The 26,254-nt window shown below is 38.4% G+C and overlaps 1 protein-coding gene across 1 annotated transcript in view; it reads left to right on the top strand.

Moving 5' to 3' along the window:
* Positions 1-26,254, top strand: part of PPP1R16B (protein phosphatase 1 regulatory subunit 16B) — a 711,559-nt gene that overhangs the window by 342,242 nt on the left and 343,063 nt on the right. The window contains exon 2 of the mRNA XM_044090460.1: positions 21,364-21,434. Within this exon, the coding sequence (XP_043946395.1) occupies positions 21,364-21,434 (71 nt within the window). The remainder of the gene's footprint in view (positions 1-21,363; positions 21,435-26,254) is intronic.

The following is a 26,254-nucleotide window of genomic DNA, read 5'->3' as shown; positions in this document are numbered from 1 at the left end:
GGTCATTATTAGTCATAGTGGGACTGGAACTGAGAGCTGCACTGACAGCATGTGTCACTTCACCACCAGAATGGCACATGATCATATTATGCAGAATGCAACATTCAGTAAACATCTTACATGCAGTAGCTGGGTCATTCTGAAGGGCACCCCCAGGCTCAACCAAGCACCTGAAATGGCTGTTCAGGAAGCCAAAGACCCACTCAATGACAATATAGATTTGGGACATGAATGTATTATATGGCTCCACTTAGATTTGTCACTGGCATCATGAACCATTGCTGTTCATATCAAGCATCACCTGAAAAAAAGAAAAGAAAGATGGGGGACAAAATAGGAAAAAACAAACATTACTATACAGCAAAACAGTCTTACATGAATAACTACTTTTTTTTCTTCTTACCAACAAGATGACCACTGGACATCCTACCATGCAGAGGTGGTACAGTAAGTTAGTGTGACAGATATAGAAACCATATGCACTGCCAGGATGCTGGGCAGAGATGTTGGTGATGCACCACCATGCATCACACATTACCTGACAGTTGATGGAAGGGTAGCCCTTCCTATTGTGGTACTACTCACCCTGTGGACCAAGAGAGGACCTAATTGCAACACAGGTGTAATCTATTGCACTGAGTACCTCAGGGAAACATGCCAGCCCATAAAAGGCATGCATAATCCTGGCTTGGTCCTGAGGTGACCCCAGGAAATAGATGCACTGATCCACAAGTGCCAGGAGTACATCCAGGTGCTGCTGCAGTATCTGTAAGGAAGACGCCTGTGAGAGCATAGATGCACTGATTCACAAGTGCCAGAGGTACATCCAGGTGCTGCTGCAGTATCCGTAAGGAAGAAGCCTGTGAGATCATAGATGCACTGATCCACAAGTGCCAGGTGTACATCCAGGTGCTGCTGCATTATCCGTAAGGAAGAAGCCTGTGAGATCCCCAGAGCATCCCTAGTCTGTCTCTGGAAGGCCCCATAGCAAGTATAGCAAAGGCTATATATGCTTTGGTGTCCACAGGAACAGAAAGTCCATTCATTCCTCCAGTGCCACTGTAGGGGGGGTCAAACACATCCACTAAGACCCTTATAACATCCCTGTCCACTCAGATTCTATCAAGGATTTCCCGATTATCAAAGTTGTAATGAGTAATCCTTTGCTTATATTTTGCCTTCTTGGCAGGCAAGCCACTGGGCACAAGTGTTTTTAGCCCAGCCAAGACAAGCAACTTACACCCAGAAATAGTAAAACTCACTGCAATTGGTAGCATTTTCACTGATTGCAACTCTGATATATTTGGCAATGCTTCCCTTTATATAACACATCTGACCGGCACAGAAAAGCTGAAAAAATTGACTGAATCATAAATGGTATAAAAGATACTTCATTAGCATACAAAATTTACATTATTCATCATTTCTATCTCATTATTTGCATATTTGCATAAGCACATTCATGGTCATTGCACAATGGCATAAATGTCCTCTTTAAATCACAGATCACCTGCGCTCATTCATGCATGCCTCAGAAAGCCTAAATGTATTTGTGTAAATGTCTATGAATACCAGCCACAGTGTACAATGTAGTTTGCATAGCTAAGGTCTTTGTGTAGTTCAGTTTATGCTTACTGTTTTGACAGAACTTTCACAGTAACTGAGAAATCATGGAATATGTTACAGTATCACCACTAGTAATGCATAGTAATTGTAGAACGTGTAATAGTAATTTACACTGTTAGTTCTGTTCTGTAATGCCATTTGTAAGAGGGGCTACAGAGGGTTAAGGGGAGCCACTTAATCTCCTTTTACAAATAATACTAGAGAATATGCAGTTTGTAGGTAATTGTTAACCAGGGATGTATCTTCATTGCGAAACAACATTTACTTTCTTATGAGTTATGTGGTGCTTTCTTTTATTGTACTGTGCAGATGTATCTCAAATGCTTTGTGCACAGCGAGTTACACATACATGGTACAATACACTAGTGTCAAAGCAAAGGCAGAAGCCAGCTTTTTTAAAAGAGCTGCAGATGATACATCGACTTAAATGCCTTATATATTCTAAACATTAGTGATGCACTTTTGTGAAGTTTGCAGAGAGACCAACATACCTTGTCCCTTTGGCCAGTTTTGTCTTTTTTTTCCATTTGTGAGATCGTTTTCCAAGGAATGATGATGAAAAGCCTCCGCTTAGGATGAACATGAGGCTGGTATGGAGACAGATGCAGACAGTGGAATATGATTTGAGGAACAGTAGACAAAGCCCTTATAGCACCTGAGTTGGATAACTCATTGTGGCAAGTCCACCCAGTCCCCAAAAGACGCATGCACACACACACACACACACACACACACACACACACACACACACACACACACACACACACACACACACACACACACACACACACACACATGTTGAGACATTTGGTAGATGAATTAAGGAAATCACTGCCAGAATTATAACATTTCCTCTGTGCACTGGAAAGGTAACAAAGGAGAGAGAGGGAGGCAGAATGTGCCACCTTGCATAAAGTATGTTTAGAAAGAAAGTTGGCAACTATGGCCCAGTCAGATTTATGTCATCCCAAGAAAAGACCATGCAGAGAATCAAGTGGTGATGGACTAATGGAGTCTCCGAATGCTAGTTTTACAAGAAGATGAGCTTCAGCATGGACTTTAACACCAGAGGTCCCGCCAGTCTAATTTCAGCAGTTCTGTCAGTAAATTATCATCATGGCTGACATCATGAGTCTAGCAAACTGACTCATTAAAAATGACACTGGTCAGCTTTGTGTATGTAGATTTTGACATTCTGTCAAAACTACATGTTATTCACTGTGTGTTGCATTATAAGTTACCAACACCTTTGGAGTGAAATCTAGAAGTGTGTTACCAAGAACACTTTGCTATGTTGTTCTTGTATTGTAATACAAGAAAAGGACATTTGAAGGAGAAACAATATATGCACAGGTACTATTATATTTTATTTTATTTTCGTCATGAAGTTGCTATGAGTAGAAGTTGTCACAGTTATCTGATATGCAGTGATCTCCTGGATGATAATACATATGTGAGGATAAAACTTTACACTTGTCAAGGATTTTGCCTATACAAAACAAAGTTGTTTGTTGTATTGGTTCTACATGTCCTTTTTTTATGCTTTGTAAATTGTCACTACTCCTAGATGAGCACTTGTGGAATAAGCTATGGGTAATCATCTATTCACCTATAACCGATAAGCCATTTCAAGACTATTCAGGTCTCATATTAGCTATACAGTTTAACTGCTAGAGGAACAGACATTAAAAAAAACATTGTTGGATCACATGCATAAAGGTCAGAGTGGGAACAAGCTGTCAGTATCTTAAAAATGTGGTATTTTCTGTTGTATTCTTATTGTATTTGCATTTATTTTCAGTGTCCTTATTAAGCACTACATATATTAAATTTGTGTTGTGGGTACCCTATATTTAATTCCACTGCCTGCTTTCATGCATTGTGTTCTCTGATTCAAAGATGTTTTTTAGATGTATTCCATGAATTTATTTGTGTAGATATCTGTATATTTTCCACTAAGGTCATGTTCTATCTGACTGTGGCCTGGGACTCATTTGAAGGACATCGTTGCACCATCCTACTCACTAGTATGAAGAACATCCCTGGAATTTATAAGAGAGAAATCACTTGAACAGAAAGTGATGGGGGGGTGAGTTATAGTCTCGTAACAAGGAGGGGATGAAGCATAGGGGAATAGTATTTGGTAGCATGGCTCAAGCAGTAAAAGCACTAGTAACCATTTCACCAGATTCGCATTAATCTAAGACCAGGTTTATTTAATGAAGGATTAGAGCACGTGCAATTATACACTTCCCTCTAGTCGAGCTTTAAATGCTGCAGTTATCAGCTCAATGCATTCAGAGAGACTTCCTGCAATAAGAGAAAGTTATAGCTGGTGCAGAAATGATTAAGTCATGTATCTAATCTGGATGCAGATTTTGATGGTGCGTCTTGTAACCACCATACTTCTCAAACTCTTAGTACAAGAAATCTGGACAAAGCCAAAAAAGGCAGGAATTGAATAATTTATGTAATATTGCTTAGGTTATATGATATATAGCAATATATGTGAAGTATAATGTTTATGTTACTATAGTTTGATTACTTTTATATGAATGTAAATTTGCCTATGTTACAAGTGATAATTCAGTAAAGCTGTTTGAAAAAAAGGCCATTAATAATGGGGGGACAAAGGTAAAAATATGGACATTTTTTTAAAATATTGCTTTTACAAACTTAGAAAGTTAATAGAACAGCAGGTTTTGTGTTGGCATGAATTTTTCTGAAGGATGTGAAGTCTGAAATTTAAATGTCTGTCATTATTTTCTGACTTCAGTCTTTAATGACTTGCCAATGATTTGCCAGACAGCTATAATTTTATGAAAAACAGACCAAATATATGAGGCAAAAATCTGGACATGCTGTGAAAATCTGTACAGTTGAGAGGTACGAGTCCACTCATTGCTACCCCTGGCAGGTCATTAGGTTCCACAAACCACAGAAGGCCAGATGGAAAATGCATGTTTATGTCTGGTGATAAATAGAAAACTGAGTTTGACAAAGGCAGCTGTGCAGATGGTACTAAAACTAGCAGCTGCACCACAGAAGTTGAACTGAGTTTAGAAGTGAAGGAATGAACAGAAGACTAGATGATGAGCAGGCCACAGTAAATGGGAAAATGACTTTTTAATATTCGTGTTTTAAATGGGTGATCAATCTATGCCCAACTGCCTCTTTTTAGGGGGTGACCCAAGAGTTTGGGTAAGTGACTTGCTGAGTCACATAGTAGACAAAAGGGGACTGAGGGATTCAAACCTAGGTTTATAGGATGAAGTAGCTCATTTCCTTAATTGTCTGAGCTAAATTGCAAAACAAATTTGCTGAAAGCACAAGTAAAGGCCAGAAATGTCCCAAACCACTGGAGACTGAAAAATAATGTTCAACATTGCTTCACTGAACCTGGTGATCCTGTCTTGTGGAAGCAGTATAGTAGTTAAGTAGAACTGACCATTGTACTTGAGGCAACTGGCTGCATTCTTGCTAACCCCCTTGTTTATGCTGAAGTCTTCAAGGATGGTGAGCCTTATTAATGGGGCTACATACCTCTGGAGATGATAGGAAATTGTTTGTTACAGAAATTTAAAAAAGGCATGTTCTTAATTGCAGGAAGGAAATATTTACATCAAGTACAGATAAGGATCATAGAAAAAGGTTGATCTTTCACTGAGAGTATGGCAAGCAAAACAGCATACATGTCTAGGTCCTAGAGCCCAGAAATCTACTTTAAAGTAGCCAGGAATTGTACTGAATTAGCAGGTATAACTTGTTACAGAAACACTTAACATTAATAATCTTGTTGTTTAAGCCTGTGAAGAAATGAGTGCCTTACTCTTCTGCAGATGTTCAAACTTCTAAGAGAACTATATGCTCTTTTTTTCTGTTCAGGCTTTAAAATTTACTTCTGAATGGCTAGTTCCATTGGCATAGAGGGATAAAGCTGTGACTATTACCTAGGTTACCTGTTTGAGAAGTGGCTCAGGTGCTTGCTAGAGCTGCTGTGGGATGAGAGGAGTGATGCAGCTTACTTGGCTTGTCTGCCTTTGGGGATTGGGGATGGGAATGTATGCAAAGGTACATGATCCAATGGATAAATCCATGGTAGAGACTGGACATCCCACAGAAGCACTAGCTGCAGTGAGGGCAGGGCTGCTGTGAGATGTGAGTTGCTTTACTTGTGGAAGTCAGTGGCACACTGTTACTGATACCCATTGCATGTCAATCACTGGACATGGTACTGGGCCAATCCTGGCTTTCAGATTATAAGGGAGGGAGGCAGGCAGTCCAACCTACTGGAGAGATACACAGCATGTAGCATTTAAGCTGTGTGTGTGTGTGTGTGTGTGTGTGTGTGTGTGTGTGTGTGTGTGTGTGTGTGTGTGTGTGTGTGTGTGTTGTTGGCTTTACACTTAATGGAGTACATGCCCACAGAGAAAGGTATAGCAGGCCATTACCTCTGTAGACACCTCTGTAGACATGCATGTTACCTGCTGGGGAAGGATATATAGCCTTAAAAATGGAAGAATCCCTTAAGATGGACCAGAAGACTGCCCTGACATGACTAGCTTTCATGTCATTGATTAGGAATAAATGTGCATAGTCACGAGATGCTAAATTTTCAGCAGGCATTGGGACAGAAAAATGATTTAACACATATAAACTCATTCCCGCAGAGACTGCAATGAAGCTAGTCTAATATGCTTATTGCTGTTGAAAGAAAGATCCATGCAAACCATGCCACAAAATGTAAGGAGATGAATACAAAATTCATATAAAAGTTTAAGGTTTACAACTTCAGGGAACCACAGACAGAAATCACAAAACTCTTGAACAAAAGTCAGTCTTGAGATGTATTGCCAGTGTACACTGCAGTAAATCTAAGCATGACAGAAAATACTAAGGTCATTTTGGAATTATCTTGTGATTTTAAGGGGAAAGTGTGTTCCAGAAGCAATGTGTTAAAGCAGCGAAGGGTAGTGAATAGCATGTTTTTGCTGGAAAATGCTACAGATTTATTTCAGTAGTTAAAAACTTAATAGAAGAAAGTGCAAAAAGGGTATGGTGAGTAGTTCTTAATAGTAGATAGAAAACAGCATGACCCTACACTGACAGTGTATAGGAATAGAGCCCTGACTGTGTTCTACTTGACTTGAGGTTGATAACTAGCTTGGACACTTGATGGTGCAGCCAGTGGAGGATGTATGTGTCCATCCTGGAAAAGAAGCACAAATGGCGAGGGGCACATGTGTATGTTGACTGTATTTCCCTGGCGGAGACCATAGAAACCATCATGCAGTTCCCCCAACAATGGGCAGGGAGACTCTCTAATGTTTCCCCATTATAGAATTGAGGTAAAAATATTTTCATGTTCCCAATCAGGTTGTTTCTAGGTGGGTGCAGGGTCCAAAACTTAAAAAAAAAAGACAAAATCTTAAAACCATCCCTGGTGGCTTCTTTACTGATTGCCTCTTTCGGTCAGATCTCACCCTGGTGATGGGGAATGAAGGGGCTGATTTTGCTGGTGGGGGGGGGCTTGATGATTTTCACATAGAGAGATCAAAGTGCCCCCCCCAAAAAAAAGAAGGCAGTATGGCTCTTTACAGATAACCCTTAAATCTGTTCAGTGTTCGGTCCCCGTCAACAGGACAGAAAAGGGAGGCCACTTCCTGTTAGTGATGTGATGCTCTGAAGCTGGATACCATTTTCAGTAAAAGGTGACTCTGTTGATGGAGAAAGGGTACCAAGCCTCAGCCATCTCACCTGCAGAATTAGTATGATTAGTATGGGAGGGAGGGAACCATTTTCAGTAAGGTGACTCTGTTGATGGAGTGGAGAAGGGTACCAAGCCTCAGCCGTCTCTCCTGCAGGATTAGTATGATTAGTATGGGAGGGAGGGGACCATTTTCAGTAAGGTGACTCTGTTGATGGAGTGGAGAAGGGTACCAAGCCTCAGCCGTCTCTCCTGCAGGATTAGTATGATTAGTATGGGAGGGAGGGAACCATTTTCAGTAAGGTGAATCTGTTGATGGAGAAGGGTACCAAGCCTCAGCCATCTCACCTGCAGAATTAGTATGAGTATGGGAGGGAGAGAACAAAAAAAACAGTATTATTTATTTATTTTTCAGATTCTCAATCCATGGTTACCATCAAAGCATCCTTCTGCCAGCCCAGCTGGACATTTCTTCCCTCAGAAGGCGAGATTTCTGCAACGCACTCAGTGGTGCCATCATCCTGGTAATTTGTACTCCTAGATCCTACCAGTTCCTCACAGAGGTTTTCTACAATATCCCAGGGTGCAGGGTGGACTGGATGCATTGTAGGGTCATGCCGCCTGTTTTTAAGAGAAGCATCCGACAATACAGTGTTCCTCTGTAGTCAAAGCACCTCTGACAGTTTTCGGTCTACAGCAGGTATTTTAATGCAACATCCATAGTTCTGGCCTTGTGTCCCATAACCTTATTCCCAGTGAAAGAAGCCAGCTTCACATCATCATCTTCATTTCTGTACCCAGGCAGCTTCTTCATCAGGTGAGCAGCTAGTGAGACATGGGCTTGACTGTGCCATAGAGATGGAGATTATTTTAACTTGCTAACCAGTCCACTAAGGACACTTTGCAGCCAAATTCCAGGCTACATGTGCAGAGGCAAATGCAGTATCTGTGCCAATTTCCTCCTTCTCTCTCTCTTCAACTTCTCGCTTTATATATATATATATATATATATATATATATATATATATATATATATATATATATATATATATATATATATATATATATATATATATATATATATAAAATAGAAAAGTCCCAACAAACCAGGCAGAAAACTGCTGTAATGCTGAAATCAAACAGGCATCCACAGCCAACAGATGTATAAAAATTCCAAAGTTTTAATGCAAGACATGTAAAGACAAAAATACGTAAGTGCTTTCACGGTATTACCTTACTGCTTCATCAGACAAGCATTAATACTCACATAGCAACTCTTATACATGTGACATCACTCCAAAAAATCATTGCACCAATAAGATACAACAATGTAAAAAGCATGAATACATGATCATTCCCCAAGCACAACATTTAAAAATACATATCCCTAAATAAAAAAGTTTCTAAAGACTAAATACAAGAACACAATACATGATTGTAAAATCTAAACAATAAATATGCAGGACAAGAAAAAACATCTCACAAAAGAGACTATAAATGCTCAGGAATGCTCAATCCTAAAAGTAAATGGACAAAACTTCACTAGAGCTGTTTGTTTCTCAACAACGGCTTCAGTGGAATGTGGTAATTTAACCCCATGGCCAGATGCACCCCCAGCCTCAAAATCCACTCCAACTCCACCACTTCAGTGAGAGTTACTATATCACCTCCGCATAAATTAGGACTAACAACATGCAGTACTTGAAAAACAAAAGTATGTTCAGGACTAGTAGACAAAACGTGGTTGGCCAGACCACTAAAATCATGCTTCTTCCTAAGGCAATACACGTGGTCCCTCATCCTTTCCTTCAAACCCCTATTAGTCTTTCCTACATAAAAAGGAAATTGTGTTGACAATGGGCTAGATAAACAACATGTCTAGTGTGACAGTCAGCGGGGGCCTTTAATTTCCACAAATAGCCAGTAACTGGATGTCTAAAAAACCTAGATTCGTCTATAAACTGGCAATAATTGCACTTGTTACATTTAGATGTACCCATGAGATGTAAAGGTATAGAAACAACATGATCTCATTTTTGTCCTAACCATCTCAAAAGCCAAAGTTTAGGGTATCAGGCTGTTAACTCACCTTTCTGATGCCAATGATAACTTTTTTAATTTATCTTTCTGAAGTAAATGATTTTTTTTTTGAGTATTGCTTGGCTTAGTGTTTTCATCATCTTCCACTGACAGTGTACCACAATGGGACTGTTGCAGAACATTTTACCTTCCTGCAGCTGATACTGCAGTCTGTAGGACAACATCTACTCTGATGCACTTTGTGACTGATTTGAAGAGAGGAACTTTGATGCACAATCTCAGTCATATGGAATAGTGCTAAACAACCTGTCAAAAGGAAGTAAAATAAATACACGCATGTGTGTCACATAAACTGCATAGCCATACACAAGGCAGCACTGAAGGAAAGGGATAAGAAATCTGCCATTTCCATCAGCCAAAAACATTTAAATTGTCTGCTAAGGCGGTGGAGAAGCAGGAATACAATGCTGGTGCTCTACCAAATAAGAGACAGAGATGTTTTAATCGGGTTATGTACAAAGTGATTCAGTTCAGTCGCTGCTACCTGAGAAAAGGTATCCGGCAGCACAGAGAACAAGTTGCTGTGCCCCTCCCCCACTCCACAAAAGGTTAACCACAAATCACGGAAGCCCTACTCTTGGAGATTTCACATCACTCTACAACAATAGTACTCTAAAAATATTACAGGACCAGTCTGCTTTTTATGTAAGAGAAAAAAGATGTGCAATACATGAGAGGAGTTAATATTTGTTACAGATTATGTATGATTGCACTGGGTGTCTTGCACCCAATCACATAGGAGGCTGGGTATGAAAAGCAAACGTCAGATACTCATTTGCTTTATAGAGTGATATGTTAGGGTCAAGTTTGTGAAACCCGGTTCAGTGAAACAAACAGATGTTTTCCTGATGAATGGCAATCATTCCTATGACATTGGCCTATGTACCCCCTCCACCAGCATACACTTATCTGGAGCAATATATTTCACTTTTTTAAGAAGTGATTTTTAGGAACAAAGCTGTAATTCACTTCTTAGGAGTGCAGTAGAAAATGTTAACAGGATTCAGAAATGTATTAACAAGCAACATCTCAGCATGAAAACAGTAGATCGTACTGTATGTAGTTATGTAAATCAGTGCGTCTAAGTATGTATATACCTTCTGTGTTACACTGGGTGACCGTTCTTTTACCAGTCAGCTGTCCACTGTCCTAATTTGGCATCACAGTTTCTTGAGCACAGTCAGTGTACTTAGCATCGTTAGTAATAATGAATAGGTACTGTTGTCAGAAGTACCTGATAGAATGCAGTACTTAATTGGAATCTTGTAAGATTACTCACTTACTGAGTAATGCTGACACCATATTGTGCTTCAAGTGAAACAACGTGGGTTAAGTTGGTGTAAATGTGCAGAATCTCAATAATTAGTGGTCTTGTTGAGCATTGAATAATCATCCCTAAAACTCAAAATTCCTTTTTCATCTTCCACCCCACGAGTACTGAATCTTACTTCTGAATACCTCTTGACCTCTTAGAGAAAAAAATCTGGAGAAAGCCGTAAATAATGGGTGGACAAAAGCCCAATAATAGGGACTTTTTTAAATATCACTCTTACAAACTTATAAAGTTGATAGAATAACAGATTTTGCATTAGCATAAATTTTCTGAAGGGTATGAAGTCTGAAACTCAAATTTATGTCATTATTTTCTGACTTCAGTCCTCAATGATTTGCCACTGATTCACCAGAAAACCACAATTTTATGAGAAAGAGACCAAAAATATGAGGCAAAAATCTGGATATTCTGTGAAAATCTGTACAATTGAGAGGTATGCACGTGTGCCATCAAACCTATAAAATGCAATGAATTTGAAAAGCCAAGCAAATGAAAGAGCTGTGAAAACTCAACAACTGAGCTGAAGGGATACATCACACCCACTAGTCTTATCACATCTAAGATTCTAACTATAGTTAGATGCTTTCCATTTACTAAATCTATGAGCAAGTTAGTGAAATTGTTTTACCAGTTCAGTAGTACAAAGGAGATTTCCATTGCGTAAGCTACTTGTCTGTCGTTTTGGGAACTAAGACTTTTCCCTGTACATCACTATCTAAAATGTTTACTCATCTGTAGCCTTTTTGTCTTGTACATTAATTTCTGCCCTGTCCCACCCCTACCCCCCCCCCTTTTGCAACCTGTTTGGCGCTTTGCACTTCTATTTCCTAATAGCTTGTTCAACAGTTGTATATGTAGAACACTGCTGGTATGTATTCATAATGTGACTTGCTTTGTGTGAAATGAAAATTAAGATGCATGGTACCTTTAGCACAGCTCAGAATGCTACTCTTTAACAGCAACTGCTACAAAGACTGTAATTTTTCAAAATAATTAGCCATTTCTGTATACAAATACCAAAAGCTGCACCATATTCTGAAATAAGCCCACACCTCCCATATCTTGCTCAGAGCAAAGTACATCTGAGTGCCTTTAGTTACCCAAAAGTACAGCTGTTACTTATGAAGTCCACACTTTGGACCACCTTACTACTGTGATAAAAGGACACGTAAACATTACAGTAAACAATAGAATGAAAGTATTTCTGACAAAAATTGAGCCTGTCACGATTATTATCCTGTTGTTTAGCTAAAATACATTTTTATGCCAAGCAGTTGTATAAATATAGATTTCCATTTAATCCATAGTGTTTGTTTTAGCTGAAAAACGTTGTTCTATTTTGATTTGCCTTTAATTAAGAGTTTCTGAAGACAGCATCAGTATATAGATTTGCAAAAAAGAAAAAAAACTTTTTAGTAGTTTGCGTTTACATGTTTAACTGTAGCTATGCTGTTGTAGTTTTCCTTTTTCACAAAAAAGCCTTTTTTCTTACTATTACGTCCATTCAGGTTATGGAAATGTTGCCAGAAGCATTTTCAGTTCACTACAGGGGTTCTAATACAGAATTATGCTTCGTCTCACTAAACGATTGTACCTCCAAATGCACCCTTTATTTTAGCATCATCTTGTACCATATAAGGCATGAATTCATCATTTTAAGTTATCTGTCAAAAATGAGTTTCAATTTTATTTTTATTTTTTATTTTTACTTTACATTTGTTAACCGGGAAAGTCTGGCTGGATGCAGGTCCATTTTTAGCGGAGACCCGGGGAGAAAAGCTCCAAGCAAATAATACAATTCCACAGAGAATAACAGCAGCAACTAAGGAAACATAATAATAATAAAATACATATAGGATACATATAAGGAATACAACTGAGTGCAGATGGCTCCAAGCACAAATATAGGTACAAAAACAATATCACATAAGTGAAGAGTGAATATATTTGAAAAACAGTTAGCAGATTTTTGGGCAGAAAGCCAATATCAATATAAGTATAAAGGATACAACCCATGGTTGTTTTTGAGTTGGGTAGCAACCATTTGATACTAAGCAGATGTCTAGCAACAGGACATAGGGAGCAGCCATTTGATCCCTAGCAGAATCCTAGCACCAGTAGAGTGATATGGCCTAACCTGGGGAGTACCATGTGCAATGCCAGTTAGTTATGTATTGGGTTTTGAGAAGTTTTTTAAATTGAGAAGTAGTGGTGGTGGTAGAAGCTAAGTGGCTTGGGAGTGAGTTCCAGGTTCTGGCGATGGTGCAGGCAAAGAGATTTTCCTGCCTCGTTTTTGTGTTTGATGACAAGCAGGTTAAGATAAGGAGGAGTTTTGCAGCACCAGAAAGATTATGTTTGTTCCTAACATGTCAGCATAAACAATAATTTCATGATCACAAAAGTTATGTACAACTGTTAATGAATTCCACCATTTTGTGCGAGTCCCCTTGGGTTGAATGGTCCTTGGTATTTTGAGAGTCTGCTACTATGTATTTTTATCCATCTCCACAAAGCTGATTACAAAGGTCTCATTGGCTAATCCTTTCAGACTCTTTATTAAACAGTCAATTACCACTATTTGAAATGATAGATTTTCTTCTGGTTACAACCGTCTCCTCACAACATTAACTTGGTAGAGTACTATTACAGCAACTTATTTTTTCAAAAGTAATCATTTCTTGTCAAAATAATTAGCCTTTTTAGCATCACCATCATCATCAACCCCGTTTTGCCCATTTTCTACATAAGGTCGGAGTGTCATGTTAACTGTCACCATCTCTCTGGATTCAGTGCTACACTCCTACCTTCTTCAGCATTCATGCCTGACTGTCGCAGATCTTCTGTCACATAATCCATCCACCTGTTTGCTGGATGCTCTCTCATTTTCTCTTATTCTTCCTGTCTGTCCCAAATCTTCTCCATCACTTCTTGTTTCCTCATCTGCTTTGCCTTTACTGCCTAAGTTCCTGTACCATACAGTAGTACTGGTCACACCACTGTTTTGTACACCTTACTTTTCAGTTTCTTTGGCATTCTTCTGTCATAGACTACACCTGACAATGTATGCCAGTTGGTTACAGCCCCTCTTATCCTTGCTTTGACCTCTTCATTCAGACTTCCCTTCTCCTCAACGATCCCCCAAATACTTGAATCTATTAACTTGTTCCTTTATCTTCTCTTCTATTTCAATTCTTAGCTTCTTTTGATTTTTCCAATTTTCTGCCATTATCACTGCCTTATCTGTACTTAGTTTCATCCCATGTGCCTTCAGTTTTGCATTCCATTCTCCTATCATTTGCTTAAGTTTTTGCTCAGAGTCTGCCTGCAATGCCATGTCATCTACATACAGCAACTTTGTTGATCTGTCCCCTCCAACCTATTTGCTAGTGTAGTCCAGCACAAATATGAATAGCAATGGGCTCAGAGCTGAACCCTGGTGCACACCAACTCCCACTGGGAACCCCTGTGTGTAGCCGAGCACTGTTCGTACTTGAGTCATTGAGTCCTTGTACATAGCCTGCACTAATTCTACTAATGTCTCTGGGACTTCAAACCACCGCAGTACTTTTTAGCATATAAATATCAAAAGCTGTAACATATTTTGAAACAAGCCCATACTTCCTATGAGTTGTTCAGAAACTTAAACTGCTTCATTTCAGCATATCAAAAAAAATTAAACTGCGTTATGTAAGTATAACAGGAAAAATTCTGCTTCTTTTTAACATACAGATAGGACTATAAAGCGGGACAAACTTTTACTTGCAGTAGTAAAAGTTATGTTTTCACCACACAGGGTAGAAAAGAAAACAGCACAGTGTCTTACTGGTCTTGGCAATTGATTCAGTGTTTATACAGTCCTTTAAAACAAAAAAGTTCTGCACAGTACCTTGCAGTCAGGAAATTGTTCCAAAGAATATTTTTTTTTCCTGACTGTTAGACTTTCCTGATATTTACACACACAGCCACGGTGAAAATTCCAATATGGACCAATTATTTCTAAAAGCAGTCCAGATTTTTGCCACATATTTTTGTTGCATTCCTTATAAAATTTGTAGCTTTCTAACAAATAATTGAAGATTCAAGTCCTTAAATAACATCAGATATTTCTGTTTCACACTTCAAATCCTTCAGGAAATGCATGTTAGTACAAAACTTGTAATTCTGTCAACTTTCTAAGGGACCTGAATTTTGTCTGTGACTTAAACATCCATGTGAAGCTGAATTCATCATTTACCCAGCTTAAGTGCAGCCTCAACCAGTGGATGAGAAATTGGAAATTTACACTGGGCCTGGCAGCCATGTCCCATATGGACAGAAGTAGCTTATAAATTACTGGCTCTCAACGCCCTGTTCAAATACAAGACATCATCATCATTATTATTTGGGAAAATCTGGCTAGGCTAAGAAAGACCCTGCGTCGTTAGCCTAGTAATCTATGAATTTATGGATCTAAAAGAGCAATACCTAAACTCTATCCCTGATATCCCTGTGTCATTGTTGGCTTTATCCAAATTTCTTCTTCTAAAAGGTGGAACGGTAAAGATGCTGTAGGTGTAAAGGTTGTATCTTACATGCATGACCTGCATGCTACAGAGGTGTAGATAAACACTGTTGTAAGACTGTGTAACCGAATGCCAAGAAATGCATCATCATTCCCTTCAGGAAAAACAATGTCCCTTCACACTATCAAATTAACAGCAATACCCTATGTACCTACGAAGTGGTAAGAGATCTGAGATCACAAGTAGACTGCGACCTTAGCTTTGACCATCATATGTCTACTGTAGTAAGGAAGGCTTTCTACATAACACACTTGATTAGCAAAGACATCACCTTGAGAACAAAGGAGGTTATACCCCTCTATATTCCTCACTAATCAGCCCTATAATTAAGTATAATGCCCCTTTCAGGGTGTACCATGTGATGCCTGTGCCCTGGCCCAACAATCAAGGAGCCTTAATCCTCACCACTAACTCCAGTGAGGGGCCTCCATATGGGGAAAGGATAATAAATACACACACAGTACTAAGTACAATTTCCCTTAAGTGCACACAGAGATCACAGTCAGTCTGGGACTGGTTTCTCCCTTTCTCTCCAGGTCCCCAATAAGGCTCCCCACTGGCACAGCTATAGGGTCTAGATCTTAGCCAGCTGGGCAAGCTAAAACCTCCAGCACCCTCTCTGTTCAACCAGTGCTTCATGTCCCTGCCCAAGTAGCTGACGCACACACACACTTTGAGATGAGTTTATATAACCACACAGAAACTTCTGGGGAAGGCTGGCACAGGTTCTCCAGCTGTGCCTCTTTTACCCAGACTATAAGGTAGAAATCACTGCCACCACACAGCTAATATTTATCAGCTACTCAAAGGCCCTTAAAAGGGTGTCCAATTATTACTGTGCAATATTATTATCCAAATGGTAAGTGCAACCTAACAGTCAAGACTTATTTGGAGTGACTTGGTACAGTCTCACTATATACATGCAATGCACTCTTAGAACTTAAATTATCTCTACACAAAACAGCCACAGTTGAAAGGTTTAATATTTAATAATAAATAAAAACACAAGACAATACTTCTTACTACACAGTGCTAGTCAAGAGTTCAGAGATCACAGAGAAATATTTAAAATAATACCGTAGAAAAGTTCTGACATCACAGAAAAACAAAGTAGTCTAATCTTCCTATTTCCTAGCTATTTCTAAGAGAAAACACAGTTCTAAAGAACCTACATATAGAAACAGGCAGAGTGGTGAGTTGAATGTTCTCAAGACAAAATGTTCTGATCTCTCTGATTCTCTCTCTTTAAATTGATAACACAGAGCTGCTTCACATGACATCATTCTTCACACTTCTCTGGTGTTCCCAGGCTAACAGAAACTACATTTACATTCTTTACACCTGGTCAGAATCCAGAGCAATAACGGACATTTTTGCATGCAAATTCTAGCCATTAACTCTGGCCTTAAAACAATAGGCAGAATTCCTTCATCCAGACATATTGGAGCCGACTTTATAGATCAAAGACAGTCATAAAATGCTTGACTTAGCTTTCTTACAGCAGAGTGGACTGTTGTTACATTTCTGAAATTTAACATTTACCAACATTTTCCCCATTTAAGAGAACACGCCTGTGGCTTATATTAATATTTACAAATGACAGAATTATCTACAGAATTCTCTCTGGCTAGGCTGGCAGCCTTCACCTATCTATTTTCACATACCATACAAAGCATCTGCTGCAATTGGAGACAACTCAGAGGTTTCTAACTGAGAAGATCAAGAAACTCCAGCATGTGCCTTACACAGACAGACTAAAGTCCCTGTCACTATACTCAGTATCATATAGACTTCTTGGGGAGACTTATGCAATCTTCATCCCAAACCTAATGAATTTGCTGTACATCAGTAAATCAAATGAGACTAGAGCTATCCATCCCAGGGACCTACATACAGCCTGCAACTTGAATAGGACATGCTGGAGGGACAGATTTGTCGCCCAGCAACTGCTGCATCTTTGGAATAGTCTGTCAATTCATGTGAATCAGAGCACCTCTATGATACTGTTCAAAAGGAACCTGGACGAGTGGATGGGACACCATAACTTCTTACCAGAGATAGCACCCACAATCATCCTGGACATGGGCAGTCATTAATAAATATGCTCCTGTGTGTTGACTAGAGTATCTATGGTATTACATTGGGAAGAAACAGCTAGGCTTGAAATGACCTCCGGTTCGATAGCTTAGTAACCGCCTATGATCCTATGACATGGTGTTGGTGTGTGGTTGGTAAAATACAAGGTTGTCTCACAACACCTGATTCCCCCAGTTCAATTCCTAGCTACAATGCCTTTCATTTTGGATTCTGCTTTCCTCTCTGTGTCTGCATATGCATTTTTAGGCAGTGCAGACCCTTCCACATCCAAAGTCAAGCTGTAAATGAAGTAGAAATCCTCTGAATTGTCCATAGGTGTACATGGTGTGTGTGTGTGTGTGTGTGTGTGTGTGTGTGTGTGTGTGTGTGTGTGTGTGTGTGTGTGTGTGTGTGTGTGTGTTTGCATCTTTTGATAGACTACCATCCTCTCCAGAATTCATTCTCTGCCTTGCATCTAATTTTGAAATAGTTAAAATTTCATTTTTTGTGGACATTTATCACTACCTGCAGCTGCCTCGTCTGCCGGGTGTACTGAACCTCCAGTTACTCCCCTATACTCTCTGACCCATATTCAGGACTGGTGAGGAGACTGATAAACATGATTCAGCAACATACTGCTGCCCGGGAGTTTTTTTTCTATTTTTTCTTTAGCACCCATTCCTAGTGCATGCTGGTAACACCAGCACTGTCAATGCAACAGTGCGTCCCATTAAGTATCCCTCTTCCATCTACCCGGATGGGGCACTCCCATCCTCCTTGTCTGTGTCGTCAAGTGCCCAATCTAGTATTCGTACTTGGGTCATCTGGGCAGAAGTTCTGACTGTAGACCTACGCTTAACCAGGACAGGCAAATAATTTAAATTTCACTTGCAAAATGCACTTCGTATCCTTTTTGAAATGTTAGCTTAACTCTTAATATACATATTTAATCACTTTTAAGAAATGTAATGTTTTCCCCCTTTTGTGTAAGCAATCCATTCAGAATTTCCAGATAGATAAAGAACTGAAAGTTATCACATCAAGCAGTCCCATTTTGACATAATAATGAGAAAGGAAACTATAGGCCTTTATCAAATGAAACAAATTGTCTGTATCTATATGTTCTGAAGTATGCATAATGCCACCACATTTTTGTTTTTTAGAATATGGTCACACCTCTTCATAGCACATGCTGTGACTTCATTTGCAGTTTTAAAATAACAAATGAGTTGTTTGTCTAAAAGTGGCCAAAAGCTAGCATTTAAAAATTCAAAGCTTCACCTGTTATTTTTTGTCTGGTGCTCTTCATTAAGAACCATTTTGAATGTCCCTATTGCAGTTTTTACCGCCAAAACTAGATCAACAGGTGATCCCTTAACCCGAAGTTGAGAACTAAAAAGAAAGACAAGGTCTCGTAAAGTTAAAGAAAAACAAAAACTTTTACAGAAACCCTCTGCTTTTACACTCAAGAAAGTAAACCCAAGCAGTCTGTCAGCAGCACCAGACTGTCCCCTCCCCCAGTACATTGTCCAAGCCCAGTGGCCAGCAGCAATGTCATCCAGTCTGTCAGCAGCACCAGACTGTCCCCTCCCCCAGTACATTGTCCAAGCCCAGTGGCCAGCAGCAATGTCATCCAGTCTGTCAGCAGCACCAGACTGTCCCTTCCCCCAGTACATTGTCCAAGCCCAGTGGCCAGCAGCAATGCCATCCAGTCTGTCAGCAGCACCAGACTGTCCCCTTCCCCCAGTACATTGTCCAAGCCCAGTGGCCAGCAGCAATGCCATCCAGTCTGTCAGCAGCACCAGACTGTCCCTTCCCCCAGTACATTGTCCAAGCCCAGTGGCCAGCAGCAATGCCATTACTGATTCTTGTTATCCTGGAGACCAGCAAATGCAATGGAGGCAATGACCGAGCCTGACAACTGGTGATTAAGATCTGCAAAAGAAAACTGGCACATGTGTCCAGGCAATGGAGGCAATGACAGAGCCTGACAACTGGTGATTAAGATCTGCAAAAGAAAACTGGCACATGGGTCTGGCACCACTTCTAATCACTATGTCCAGTCCATTGCAATCATATGTACTGTCCAGCTTTTTTCATTTGGTGAGTATTAGCGGTCATTTTCTGGACTTGATGTTTTGGTCACTTAGAACATTTCTTCGTGACATTCTGTCAAATAAAATATTACTTCATCACTGCAAATCACTGAACCTCTTCTGTAGCCTTTTCTGTTTTGATTGATTTACTGTCACATTTAGTACAGTTTTAGTTTAATTTCTGATGAGATTATGGTTATTGTCTGTTTGGTCTGTGTTAATTTTAAGTTATTTATTTAATTTAGTCAGTCATGTATCCATTTTATTTGACAATTTTAAACTTTATCTGTATTTTAATGCATGATTCTTATTCTATTTACTGTATTATGTGTAACTTATTTTTGTTTTACAGTAGTTAGTTTAATAAACACTATACTAAACTTTAACTCTTCACTTTGTCTCTTTTCATAATTCTTCACTTTGTTATTGTATTTGTAGATTACTTTTACATGCACTTGTAACTAAATTGAAGTGCAGCATTTTTGATTTTAGTAGTATGTAAATATATTTATTGCTGTAGAATGTAGTTCTAGTCTGTAAACATATTTATTGCTGTGGGATGTAGCTCTGGTATGTAAGCGTATTAATTGCTGTAGGATGTAGTTCTAGTTTGTAAATATATTTATTGCTGTGGGATATGTAGCTCTAGTGTGTAAGTGCATTTATTGCTGTAGATCTAGCTCTAGTGTGTAAACTTATGTATTGCTGTAGGATGCAACTCTAGTGTGTAAACATATTTACTGCTGTAGGATGTAGCTTCTTCTTCTTTCGGCTTTTCCCAGTTAGGGGTCACCACAGCAGATCACCTGTCCGCTCATGATTGGCAGTGGAGTTTTACAGTGTCGAGTTGCCAGCCTGGCACCCAACCTTCCACAGAAGGCACACACACAGTCACACTTAGGACCAATTTAGAGTGTCCAATCTACCTACAGCATGTCTTTGGGATGTGGGAGGAAGCCCACGTGATCAAAGGGAGGATATGCAGACTCTGCACAGAAGGCACCCCAACCAAGGATTGAACCGGAGAACCTCTTGCTGTGAGGTGGCAAAGCTAACCGCTGCACCACCGTGGCTGCCCACTGCTGTAGGATGTAGCTCTAGTGTGTAAACATACTACCTGCTGTAGGATGTAAACATATTTACTGCTGTAGGATGTAGCTCTAGTGTGTAAATATATTTACTGCTGTACAATGTAGCTCTAGTGTGTAAGCGCATTTATTGCTGTAGGATGTAGCTCTGTTTATTCCTACATACTGCTGATTTTTCAGTGTAAGATTTTTTTTTTCTCCTTCTCTGGTTCACTAAAAAGGTATTTCATGTTATTGTTCATATTTCTTGTCCTCCTGTCTGTTTTTTGTCATGGTTAAGACATAGTGAAGCCTCCTGTATCACATACAGATAATCAGACTATTTTAGTGGCTAGGGATCTGGGAACTGTGAGAGAAAATATTTAATACAGTGGGAGTAAAAATGTTACATTTTATATGATGAGTGTGTTTGTGCATGTGTGCATATGTTTGTATCTGCATCTCTCTGTATGTTGGTTTGAATGTCTGTGTGTACATACCTACATGATTATAGTGTGTATGTATGCATTTCAGCATTATCTTAAATATTGAAAAACCCTGACTGAGTTTGAAATCTGAGCATTATATCCTTCAACACTTAAAAAAATGATATCGTTTTATGCATCAACCTTAACATTGCATGCTTGCTTATATTCATGATTTTATGTTTCATTTCTCCAGCTCATCTTCATTTTTTCCTCTAGCATATTAATTTTTCATTACGCAGAAGACTAATCTGCATTGCAGATAGGGAATTGGAAAGGATCTTCTAAGCCCGTTCTTTTTCCTCTTTCAGTGCGTTTTTTACTGAGGAATAAAATAAATCCAGACCTTTGCAATGAAGATGGTCTAACTGCTGTGCACCAGGTAAGAAGACAAAGGATTCTGCAAACACAATACATATTTTAACTGATCCCTGCACTATATGATAGGGAACCACTATTGGTATATCATTTGTTTTTCAAATGGCAGCACCTAAAGGAATGTATTAACAGAAAATAATTGAAACAATGATGTTATAATATTATGAAACTCAGCTTAGTGACTAATTGCTTCATTGTCTTCTTAGATACATTGTGCATTATGGATGTATCATTGTACAAAATTTGCAATGATAATGTAAAAGTAGTAGGGCAAAACTTTAATTATGTATTTATTAATCTATTTATTTATTTTTTGACCAGCTACTGATGTTTTAATATCCCCAGCTAGCCCCACATCTCTTTCCTCCACAGGATCACCACATGATGGGGGTACCTCAGACATGTGCTTTCACTTGGTGGGTCACATCAGTCAGGATGAAAAGACTCATACCCAATGGGCTACACACACACACACATATATATATATATATATATATATATATATATATATATATATATATATATATATATATATATATATATATATATACACACACACACAAATATATACACACATATATATATATATATATATATATATATATATATATATATATATATATATATATATATATATATATATATATATATATATATATATATATATATATATATACAGACATATACATATATATACATATATATATATAGACATATATACATATATATATATATATATATAGACATATATATATATATAGACATATATATATATATATATATATATATATATATATAGATATATATATATATATATATATAGATATATATATAGATATATATAGATATATATATATATATATATATATATATATATATATATATATATATATATATAGACTTGGAACCAAAGATAAAAGCAATAGACATGTTGGGCCTACCATACCCCTATCAAGCTTTTTCTGCCCTGATGTGATAGGCCAACATCAATTACGTGAACATGCAATAGTGCACTGAGGGAGAAACACTCCCACCTGTCTAAATGGGTTCCCCTCTTTACCTAACCATTTAAGCTGTTATCATGGCACTAGTATCATTACTGGTGCTTGTAAAATCAGCTGCAGGCCCCCCAGAAGGTCCCCACATCCAAATCCTGGAAAAGGTGAACAACCAAGGCCTTTTTATTCCTCTTTTTCAACTTCCCCATACCAGCTTGCACAGGTGCCCAAGCCACTGTTTGAATTCATATCACCTGCATCATCATCAGGACTGTATCATTTTCTGACAAGTAAACCGATAAAAACTTCAGAATTTTAAGTTCAAGTCTCTGATGCATTTGCATCACAAAACACCGAATGTTGAAAGTGGTACTTACAATGTAAATGCAACCTATGTTCATGCAACAAATGTACCTATTTTAACATTTGCTGGATAGTTGAATAGATTATTTGTGGCTTTTGATAATAAAGAAAACCTGAAACAAATCTTTGCATCTCTAGCCTTCCTCCTTTAGTGTTAGAGGAGCCATAAAGAAGCAGGCCTATATTAATGTAAGCTTTGTGGACCTTGTTAGGTGGCAGGTAGGTAGGTACCCTTTGTGCTTGTTGGTCACTTATCATTCTATCTTGATCCTTTTATTCCTGCATTTGTGAAGAGAGTGATGGGATCTCTGGATAAAGAAAGAGGGACTATCATCTTTTCATGGAATCTGAATTTTTTTCCATGGAGTCTGTATTCTGTGGGACTCTATATTTCTCATTATAATGCTTGAATTCTCATATGATGGTTGTGAAGACACCCTGGTAAGTGCACAGGTCCCTAATACACAAAGAATGGGGTTAAATGTATTGAAATGCGATGTTTCGTGTTCTGTTTCACATGTTTAAGCCTTGAATTCTTACCATGCTTTTTGAACAGTTACCAAAATGAAATACACATTGGTGTTAATTAAATGAAAACCAAAGGGAAACTGAGATTTGCTTAAGTCCTTTGCTGCAGTAAGGCTGTAACCGCATATTTTATATCAAATACCCATTTGCGAGATCTGCCTGTTCTGTCTTGAAAAGCTGTTTTAAAATTAGTAGTCCGCTACCAGTAGTCAGGTTAAAGAAAGCAAATGACGCATAGTGAAGTCTGAATAGAAATTCTGAGGTGTTTTTCCTGCAAATGTTTGTAACCCAAGGGAATTTCTGTTGTTTTCACACTGCCACAGAAACAGGGAAACCCAATATTTATTCAGTTACTGCATGTCATATCCATATGCACATTCCTTTACATTGTCATATTTAGTATCTTATCAACAGACTAAAAAAACTTAAATATACATGATACTGTTAAAATTTCATTGCTTGCTTTTGGTATTGAAAAGTTCAGGGAGATTTCTTCCCCTTGTAATATAGTGCTACAGTAAATTACATTTTTTTTATCAATGTGGCTTTGTGGCCAGCATCTTGGACCAGTACTATGAAAGTTAAACCTGTTCCCCATCTGTGGTCCTGATCCTGACAAAATCCACCAAATTCTCTTACTGCACATCCTGCAAATATACCAGTTAATCAATAGCTGCATGGAGCTATGTTGAGTATTTTTTATCTAAGTAAGGTTATTAACTCCGTACATGGGGTAGTGAATGTCTCATGTTATATCTCTTTGACTGTTCCTCAGTTAAGTTTGCAAGTGATATTTACAGGTAGTTGTCAGGAAGCATGAATGTTGTCTAAGTTGTCACAATAGTCTCTTCTCTAGATTTCTATCATGGACAAAACCATGGGCACCAGAAAACCTACCGTAGATACACTGTGTGATAAATTTGCAGTGGTTTGACTACACTCCATGATCAAAACAAAAGAGAATGCCAGCAAACAGAAACATACAGTAAAATATGATGAAAAGCATTTTACCCCCACCCCCACTCTTACTCATATATTCTTAATTCATAATTATACATCAGTGAGAAGACAGCAAATCCATTAACTGTGCTGTTATTAAATTGCATTGTTCATTTTTTACCTGAACGGTAGTTCTTCACTTTGAAACTGAAACACTTCCTTGCAGTGTACTTTTAATGGCTCTGCTTTTAACCATAAGCATTTGATTCTCAGTGTTTTGAAGTCATTAGTACTTATAGGTTCATAGGTTGGTACTAGGCTATTGGCCCTAGGGCCTATACAAGCCCAGTCATAACAATTCCCTGGATATTTCTTCTCACAATATTTATTTTATTTACTTCCAGTTTGATTGTAGACTGTGGGGATTGTAGACTGTAGAATTTAGATTTGATTGTAGATTGCAGGCTGTGGGGATATTTCTTACCACAATATTTGCTTCTCTGGACCCCTGTCTAGCAGGGTGACTGACGTGATCCCTGGGGTGAATTTCCTATCTCCCATCCAGTCATCAAGTTTCTTTATGAAGAGGGCCAAGGAGGTGCTCTTCTTGACTTGTATGGGCAGTCTCTGGATCAGGAACCTAAACCTCCAGCATGTTTTTGTTCATTGTGATGACAAGGTTTATATCCCTGGAGCAGGTGGCTCTGAGGGATTGGGATTTCTTTAAGTGGAGCATGTCCAACAGCTCAGGGTTTGACATGGCCTTATATGTTAAGCAGAGATCGCCACTGAGTAGACTATATGTCCTTATGTCTGACATGCTTTTGATCTGGGCAGTGTTTTGGCAGCAAATCATTATTCCGTAATATCAGTAACACAAAACACATGCACTGCATATAAATGTAGAGTGTTTATATGTCCTCCTTGTGTCTTTGTGGGTTTTTACTAGTTGCTCCAGCTTTGGTCCACATACAAAAATGGGCCATAGTTGAATTGTTTTTCCTCTAAATTGTCAGTAGGTGTGCATGCCACAGGAATGGTTGTACACCCTCGAGTATGCATGCGTGTGTGTGTGTGTATGAATGTATGTTTGTAATGTATGTGTTTCTGTGTATGTTATTTAATGGGTCGGTGCCCTATTCTGCATAAGAACTCACTTAATGACATGATGGACACTGCCTTCACCACATTATTAAGCAAGTAATTCGTGAATGAATAAATAAAAAAATAGAACTGAAAGAGCAGAAATGCTTGAGACATGCTTAGAATCTGCGTTTGCAGACATTAACATGCCATCATAGTGGAATATATGTTTACGCAGTTTTTTGTTGTACGATTTTGGATACTGAATTATTTCAGCATTGCCCCCTGACTTTTATTGAGAATCAGGAAGGACACCTACACAGTAGCAGTATACTGACCTAAACAGTAGAAAACATGTTCTATTCTTGAATGTATTTCTTGTAATCTTAGTGACACACAGTCTTTACTTCATTATGTTTGTATTATAGCATTTCGCTACCCCAAATTCGTACCAAGCAGCTGGATCCCATATGTCCTCCTGAGTTAAAATTGATGTATTTTTCAGATGTGCTGCAGCTGTTTATGAAGCATATGCATTTAACTGTTGACTGCAAGTTTATGCATCACTGTTGCCAGAGTTTATAGCTTACATGGACCTCCATGTCTTGATTTTTAAATAAATACTTTCTGGGAAATTAACTAGTATCTGAGCCAGTTCTGTGCTTGTAAATAAAGTATGTCACCCTCTGATAAATGGGCACCCAGCTTCAGTAAATGTATTTCTTCTATAAAAGTGTTTAAGTAAACATAAGCCATATCTTTCCTACTCTGTTGCAGAATGCATCATTCTTTGAAGTATTTCTTAATATATTTCCAAATCAAACAAAGCATTTTTCATTTTTCGTGAAGTTTTTTTTTTCTTAGAAGAGAAAGCAATGCCCACAAAACATCTTATCTGTTCTTTTTTTTTTTT

This window comes from Protopterus annectens, chromosome 12.part0, assembly GCF_019279795.1.
Source record: "Protopterus annectens isolate FY-2018-M chromosome 12.part0, PAN1.0, whole genome shotgun sequence".
NCBI classification, from domain to species: Eukaryota; Metazoa; Chordata; order Ceratodontiformes; family Protopteridae; genus Protopterus; species Protopterus annectens.
This window is presented reverse-complemented; position numbering and strand designations above follow the sequence as displayed.